The sequence below is a fragment of the Cervus elaphus genome, chromosome 4 (assembly GCF_910594005.1).
Source record: "Cervus elaphus chromosome 4, mCerEla1.1, whole genome shotgun sequence".
Classification (NCBI taxonomy): domain Eukaryota; kingdom Metazoa; phylum Chordata; class Mammalia; order Artiodactyla; family Cervidae; genus Cervus; species Cervus elaphus.
The window spans coordinates 36,929,382-36,937,953 of NC_057818.1; the positions used below are offsets into that span (position 1 = coordinate 36,929,382).

An 8,572-nucleotide genomic window follows, 5' to 3' on the forward strand; every position below is an offset into this window, starting at 1 on the left:
TCTTAGTTGGACAGCACGTAGGATATTCAGTCTTCGTTGCAACATGCAGAAATTGAGTTGCGGCAAGCGGGATCTAGTTCCCTGACTGTGGATGGAACCTGGGCCGCCTGCATTGGGAGCTCAGAGTCTTAGTCACTGGATCACCTGTGCAGCCGCCACCACATGCAAATCCTTGCGCTTGGATCGTTACAGATAGTCATTCTCACAGCAGCTTTAAAAGGAGGCAGTGTTATTCCCATCCCGAGAGGAAATCTTTGGTGTTCCAAAAGCCCAAGTGGTTTGCTCAGGATTCCCCAGCTGGTAATTGGGGTGCCAGGATTCACTTCACCCAGTCCACCTGCCAGCAGACCATTAGGTTCGACTCTGCACGTCTGTCTCCCCCAGACAGTGGTGAGCTGCTGAGGGTTGGAGCCGGCCCTCAGCACCCAGCTGGCTGACCTCAGTCTCCTGCACACAGTTCGGGAAATGTTGGCCAGCTTGTGCTCTGTTGTTGATGCTTGACTGTGTCCCATAACTAGTCTCTTCTGATCTCACTCACTTCCCTCAGACATTAGGCTGACGTTGGTTTTTGGTTTTAATTTATTTGGCCGCACCAGGCCAAATTGCATCATGTGGGATCTTTAATCTTAGTTTTGGCATGCAGAATCTTTAGTTGTGGCATTCAAACCCTTAATTGTGGCAAGTGGGTTCTAGTTCCTTCACCAGCGGTCGACCCTGGGCCCCCTGCATTGGGAGCATGCAGTCTTAGTCACTGGACAGCAAGGAAGTTTTAACATGGAAGCACAGGGGTCAAGAAGAGGATTCTCAAAGGTTGACCAGACTTCCTCATGCCACACCTGATGCTTATTTCAGCCTGTCTTTAAACAGAACTAGTTGGATCCTGGGGTCTCCTCCTCTTCTGGGCCCCAGTCAGAGAATTTTTTTGTCTGCCAGGTCAGTATCCAGCCACCAACTCCAGTTCACTTGTTTCTCATGTCAGCTCCTGCCTTTTATTTCAATATCTGACTTCCCTGTTCTTTCTCTGCTTTTGTCTTTGTGCCCAGCACTTATTTCTTAACCACAAAAGGAATCACAATTCTTCTAGCTCTATAGAAGACTGAATTTCTAAATACAGTTAGTGTGTGCTAGCGTTTAACTTTTTAATCCTTTCATATTTAGTAATCCATTTTTGCCTTAAATATTACAAAAATGTAGGTGGAAAGTTCTCCTCTAGATCACGCTTTCTGAAATTTTTATTTCTGTAAATGTCTCATCTTTGGCCATTTGTATGTCTTATTGATCTCACATAATAATACAAAAGAATAGCAATTTCACTTCCTTTAGTTTCATTTGTAAAATCACCTGGAAGGGTGACTTTTAAAATGTAAATGAATACTAATTGCTAAATGTATTTACTCATGGAGTTTACGTTAGAGAGGTAGTTTGACTAGAGACATTTTTTTCCTTCCTCTGTTTCCCAGATATTCTGGGTTGTGGTTATATTGTCTTTATAATCAAATATATAAATAAGCTTAGGAATTAAACTGAAGAGAGCTATTCGCCCTGTATTTCTTCTTTTGATCTTAACACAGAGATACAACCACCACTCTGGGTGTGTTTGGGGTCAAGCTCATTGAAAGAGGCAAACAGTTTTCCTGGTTTTCCATTGAAAAGGCACCTGTGCGCCCAAGGCAGTCTTTTGCTCACACAGTCCCTTTTCGGTGGGTCATGCCTCATCTGGCTTTTCTAAGCCATGTCTAACCTGAAGGCTGCCTGTGTCCCTGAAGCGTCCGCTTTGTCTGCTCCAGGGAACAGACCCCTGGAAGGCGAGGGTGGAGGGGGAGGAGAGGAAGTGTGTGTGTTGCACCCACACTCTAAATTCTTTTCTTAAAAGCACCTGAACCCCATCCATTTCCAAAGAGCTTTTAGACTAGGAATCTGGGTACTTCTTGAAGCCATCCCTGGCCCACCCCACTCGCACCCTCCACCACCTCTCCCTAGAGTCCTAGGGCCTTGCTGCTTGGGGGGATGAAGAGCAGGTGTGTTGAACTCTTAATGAGAGGTTTCCTCTGTGGGATTGCCTATATCCTGCCCACCACAGAGGCTCCTGTGAGTAACTTTACCTTTGAACTCTCCTTGTATTCAGCCCCTGATCCATGGGATTTGGTGACAATCCCTGGCTGGCGGAAAGCTTTGATCCTTGGGGAGTCCAGAGGAAGTCCTGTAATGTGTGGGATCCTCAGCTCTATAGGGACTGGGGAGAAGTCTCAGGGTGGGTTGCTAAGACAGACCCATTAATTAAGAAGGAGTCTTTTTCCTAACACACAGTTACCTAAAAAAGGAGATCCGGTAACTGATAACAAGGGACTCAGCACCCCTGAAGTATGAAGTGGTGTTTGCACAAGCATTATTGTTGTTTTAAGGACACAGCAGTGCCAAGAAAAAATTCCTACCCACACCGGAAAAGAAAAAGCACCTTAGCTACCAGAATGCCTTAGAACTCTCCTTTTTAACAAAGAAAAGCTCATCTTACTTTGTTCTTGTCTTCCATTTTTAAAATTGGAATACAGTTGCTTTACAGTGTTGTTTTAGTTTTCTCCTGTGCAGTGAAGTAAGTCATCCGTGTGCATACGTATATGCCCTCCCCCTTGGACTTCCCGCCCACCCTCCCCATCGCACCCCTCTAGGTCATGACACAGCAGTGAGCTGAGCTCCCTGTGCTGCATACCACAGCTTCCCACCAGCTCTCTGTTTTACACATGGTGGTGTATATGTGTCAGTCCAAATCTCCCGTTAGGAGGCTCTAGCAAAAAATCTCTAAGGTATCTCTGGCTAGGTGAAAGAAGAAGAAAAAGAGATGACCTTATAATAAACAATGGGAGCACTAGAATCTCTGTATAAGAGACACTGGGCTATAATCCATTGAAGAGGGTGTCGGGAGATTTGTCTTTAAGTTTTATTCACAAACAGGCATGGCATGCTAGTTTGCTTAGACTCTGCGTTTATTTGAGGTGGTTTGAGGGTGAGGGGGGACAGACAGTAAAACTTCCCCTGGCCACTCTGTGGTGCCACCCATTGGCTACAAATAAGTCAGAGCGAAGACCTTACCGCATGGCAGGGAAATGTTCCTCCTCACCTCCATAGGCAGAAATAACTTCCTTTGCTTCCGTGGAATCACGTACACTTATCTCTTAGATTGAGGATCACACTGGTGTGCGTGTCTGCCTCCCTGCTGGGCTATAGCTGCCGGAGGGTAGGGCTTGTACATTATTCACCTTTTATCACCAGCACACTGCCTGGACACGAAGTAGGCCCTCAATAACGATTATTGAATGAGTGAGTAAGCATGAGGCAGTCACTGTGGGGAGTCATCCTCTTTCCAGAATCGTTTCTCCTTTTCACACTGGCAACCTTGGGGAAGGAGAAAGCTAGGTTATGAAAGGGCAGCAGGTGATAGTTCCAGAGTCAGACACCTGCGCGTCATGACCCAGCAGCTCCGAAGAACGTCAGGAGACAACCGCGTGGCAGAGGTGGGGTGGCATCTTTGTGGACTTTGCCTGTAGGATTCAGGCATTTAATGCTGAGACATCGGGCAAGGAGCAGAGAGAGTTGTCTGTAGGGCCAAGTGCATAATATGTGGGGCCCGGTGCAAAATGAAAATGCAGGGTCACTTGTTAAAAAAAAAAACAAGGAGAAAGTACTGTTCAGGGTTTTTAAATATTTCAAGTTGTTTTCCTTTCTTCCACAGTCTCTCTGTCATTTGACTTGTCAAGGGGTTTATTATTTGCTGTTAACACTGTTCTAAGTTGAGAACCTTTTATGTGTTAGACCATTAGCATTTATTTTACTGATCATCTTTACATTGTGTGATGCCAACTTCAGATGTTTAACTCATTTAAACCCACACATGTTTAACTTATATGTGGGATCACCACAATTACACAATTTGTATTCTGTAGCTGGTGCATGCATATGTATTTCCTTCCGAGCAGAACAGTGGAAAGTCTGCACAAAATTAACTGTTTTTATTTCACATCTTGATACATGCTCATCTTACCAACACCCTTTATCTTCAGTTTACTGATGGATAAGAAAAAGGTGAAAGAACAAGAACTGTGGGCTGTCCTGTTTCCTTCTCTGTCATCATTTTCAGCATAAATGGCTGGCTAACGTGGGGAATCCATGCAGAGGATATGATGGGTTCCTTCCTCATCCATGTTTCTTGGAAAGTCGTCGCCTGCTTGCTATGTTTGAAGCAAGTGGTGGTTTCCACAGAAGTGTGGCCTGTCCAGGCTTTCAGTGCGTTCGCTTTTCAGTCGTGAATGTAACAGAGACCCTCCCCTGTAGAGGCTTCAGGACTAGCTGAACTCCCTCATGTAGGTGCATCAGAGCAGAGCTCAGGGGGCACCGGCAGGAAAGGGGGAAACACGTATGGGGCAGGTCTCCTCTGCTCACCATCAGATTCCTGTGTCCTCTTGAACTTCACTTATAAAATACAAGCTCAAAGATGCAGTTATTAAGTGTCACGTTGCAGCAGCAGACCATTAAACCAAGCATGGGGCCCTCTTGATCATGGGACCCTGTGTGGCTGCACAGGTCACACACCTGTGAATCAGGCCTGGTTTCATGACACTGTTTCAGTGAATGTTCTTGGAATTTCTGGCTTTTACCAAGTGACAGACTAGACAGGAATAGCATGCATGTGTGCCTTCTCTCACTCATAAATATTTTTTAGATACTTGCCATGTGCCAGTCAATCCATGAGGCATTGAGACTGCACCAGAGTGTACAAGGCGAGACATGGCATCAGCATCAGCAGTGTGAGCTAGTGAGGAAAATATATTTTTAGTTACACAGTGAGTATTTAAATTGCAGTTGTGAGAGAGGCTACAGACACAACTCTAAAAGACTTAGCTAGGTGGGAGCTAGGATATGGCATTTCAGGCTGAGGGTGAGGAGGACTTGTAGGTGAAGAGAGAGCAAAAGTGGTCTCCCAGGCTGAGGGAACAACATAAGCAAAGGCCTTGAGCTGGGGAGGGGCTTTGCTCAGACAAGGAAAGAAGAAGGCCTACACAGCTGGAGCCCAGGGACAAGAGGGAGACCAGCAGGTGGCCTGGGGAGCTGGTTTTGTGTCCCCCACCCCCTACCTAGCTCCTTCCACTCCCCAGTGCCCATGCTGTTCAAGAATATCAAATGATGGGAACGGCTCTGTTTCTATTCTTTTTTTTTTTTCCTATTAATTTATTTATTTGACTGCCCCAGATCCTCAGTTGCAGCGTAAGGAATCTTTTTTTTTTTAGTTGCAGTATGTGGGATCTTTAGTTGAGGCACGCGAACTCTTAGTTGGAGCATAAGGGAGCTTATTTGCGGCTTATGGGAGCTTAGTTGGAGCATAATCCCCTGACCAGGGATTGAACTCAGGCCCGCTGCGTTGGAAGCATGGAGTCTTACCATTGGACCACCAGGGAAGTCCCTCATCTTCTGTTCTTCAGCAAGTTCAAGATGTGTGATGCTACATGCTTAGTGTACTTGTGTAGAACATTCAGGAGGCCATGGGGGCCAGATCCACCCCCAAAATTGATAAATTTAACTATATCATAGATATAAATGTACTCGATACCCACTGAATTAACCATTTCCCATCATTTTTGTTCACCATTTCCAATTCACTTTCTGTTCCTAAAATGTGACCTCTGTTTCCTCAAACCTCTTTTCACATACTTTCTGCTCTCAGGAACTTTCCATGTTCTGTTCTGTATTGCCTTCTTTTACCACCAGAGGGTAAGCAGACTCACCACCAGGGGGTAAGCTTTTAAAAGCAGGTTCTGTGTCTCCTTTACCTATTAAGTGGCCTTAGGAAAATCTTTGTCTAGTAGTTAATTCAGTTCAAAAAAGGCATATTTATTTTTAATAGATTATATATTCATAAAATACAATATTAAACTGGCACAAAAGGGTATATAATCCCCCCCCCCCCAATCTCTCTCCAGTTTCCCTTGTTGGAGGCAACCAGTATTTTGCAGAGATAATCTGTGTCTATTGTATATAAGCTATTATATATATATATTTATTACATGATCTTTATGGAAAGCCATAGAAGCGAAAGAATGAAAGAATTTCTCCATTCTCCTATTTCTTTTTTTACGTATTAGAAAGATGCAAGTTTAAAACAGCAAGGTCCTATTTTTCCATTAATTTAATTAGCAAAGAGTTTGCAGTACCTATGAGAATATGGGGAAATAGGAGTTTTCAAAGTGATAGGTAAAAATATAAATTATTACAACCTCTCTGGCCAGCTATCAAGATTTTTACTGCACATTACCCTTTGACCTTGGAATTCCATTTCTGGATATTTGTCCTGCAGATACACTTGTGCATGTCTGCAAAGATTAGGTATCAGAATGTTTATTGCAATAATTTTTGTAATAGGAAAAGATCTTCAAAATACGTTCGGTGGAGTGGGAATCATGGTACTTAGCAGTGTAGCATATAATTCTGTGCTTTAAAAAGGGGAAGGGAAAAAAAGGCAGATATATATATATATATATATATATATACACACACACACACACATATATATGCTTATAAACACCTGGAATATTTCGCACAATTAAGAATGATATCCTCTGAGAAGAGAAATTAGGAGTCTTGGTAGAAGAGAGACTTATTTTTTAATATGGTCTTCTTTATACTGTATTACCTCTTCAATAAAAATAAACAGGTAAGAAACACAGACTCTGAAAGTTTAAAAACTGGCTCCTCCTTTCTTTAGCCAAATGTTGGGAGTTTACTTAACTCTCTAATTGACTCTGTTTCTTTATCTGTAAAGTGGGGTTAATAATTTCCCTTTTTACGACTGGCATAAAAATTAGATAATATAAAGAAAATATCTAGTACGGTACCTGAACCAAAAAATGTAGCATTTGAGGCAAAGAGTCCTAGACCAGAAGTAACTTTGCAAGTAGCTGCAGACAAGATATGTGATCCACTGTGACCTGGACTCTTCAGTCCTTCGTCTGACCAAATGATCCCTAAGTCCCCTTATACTGAGTTCCCCTGCCCTCTTGCTAGAAGAACCCATTTCTTGCTAGAAGTTCTGACTTCCAAGCCAGGAGGATTTGGGACAAAATTAGAAGCTCCTAGGAGGAGGTGCTTTGTTCTTTGGCACCTTCCCAGTTCCATATGAGACCATCAGGTCAGAGTATTGGACAAGAAGAAATGGGTCTGTGTTTATGGAGTCCTATCTTGTTTCCGGTTGCAGAGTTGGAGTTGAAAAAAAGTTACAGAGTGGCTGAGAGAACTGCACCAGAATGAAACTAGTGGAAAATTTTTAAAGGAGTGGCAAGGAAAAGCATGGTTGCCAAAGAATAGCTCCCTGGGTTTCATAAGCTAGATGCCAGTTCTGTGGGTGTCACAGAGGGCTTTGTGGGAGTTGGTGGGGGAGGATGCTAACAACACCTGCATCGGGCAGTACTGCCTGCCTGTGGTCCTGAGGTTGGTGCCATGCTTTGGGACTGAAGGAAGGGGTCTGGGATCTCTACTTGGGTCAGTAGCTAAAAGGGAGTAGCAACCACAAAGGCCAGCGTGGTATGGTAAGGGGTCAAGAGTGTGTGAGAAACCCAAAGGGAAGCCTATCTCAGTACAGCTGCCCCACTCCCATCTCCCACCTGAGAGGACCACTTTTTATCTTCTTAAAGGAGCCTGTGGGTTTCCTCCCAGAACGCCTCAGATAGGAGAAGGCACTTAGGTCACTCAGAGAAAATTTGGCACAGTAGACAGATGGCCTTGACTCTGTCTTTCTCGTCCAGGTGCTGAGGGATGTCCTCAAGGATCTCTACCACCTGCTGAAGCACGTGCTGTGTTTGGAGCCCGATGACGTGGCCAGGCTTCATGCCCAGCTGGCCCTGGAAGAGCTGGATGAGATCATGAGAAACTTCCTGTTTCCTCCACAGAAGCTGGAGAAAAAGATCACGGTCTTGCCATAGACCAGCCTCGAAGGACTCGGAGGAGGCAGAGGGACCAAGGAGCCTGAGCAGTGTCAGGCCTTCCAGCAGGTGGCCCCACTGCCCCTTTGGAGCTGGCAACAAGGCTGCTCCTGGAGGTGGCTTTCTGTCTCTGGTCACGTGTGTCTTCATGCGGGCCTTCCTGTATCATCTGTTTAGTCACACTGCATCCAGCCTAAAGTGTGTACCAATAGAAGATATTACAGGTCTCATTGATCTGAACATTTTTCACTGTCCCGTAGCATTCAGAGAAGGACATCTACCTGATGGAAGTATATTTTTTAACACAACCGATGGAATTTGGTTAACTAACCATTCTTTTACGACTTGAGTATAGACTTGACCACTCACCTATCACATATCTGATATTCTTCCCTGGTGATGGTCCTTTTATAATGAGGAACAGCCAGGGCTAGTCATCCTTGGCTGCTCAGGTGGCATTTCAGAGGATGGAGATATAGCTGGTGGTAGGGAGGGAAAAGAATTTGTTATCAAAATGTGCAGAAATGGAATAAAATAATCTCAGCTGGAAAGAATAACAGGTCTGAATCTGGTCCTCTGCTATTGAGATGAAAAGCTGTAGCATTGAG

The 8,572-nt window shown here is 44.3% G+C and overlaps 1 protein-coding gene across 2 annotated transcripts in view; it reads left to right on the forward strand.

The window, feature by feature from the left end:
• Positions 1-8,521, forward strand: part of TANGO6 (transport and golgi organization 6 homolog) — a 174,280-nt gene extending 165,759 nt beyond the window's left edge. For both annotated transcript variants that reach the window (XM_043898918.1, XM_043898919.1), the window contains exon 18: positions 7,788-8,521. In XM_043898918.1, the coding sequence (XP_043754853.1) occupies positions 7,788-7,964 (177 nt within the window). In that variant the 3' untranslated portion in view covers positions 7,965-8,521. The remainder of the gene's footprint in view (positions 1-7,787) is intronic.
• Positions 8,522-8,572: the final 51 nt, after the last annotated feature.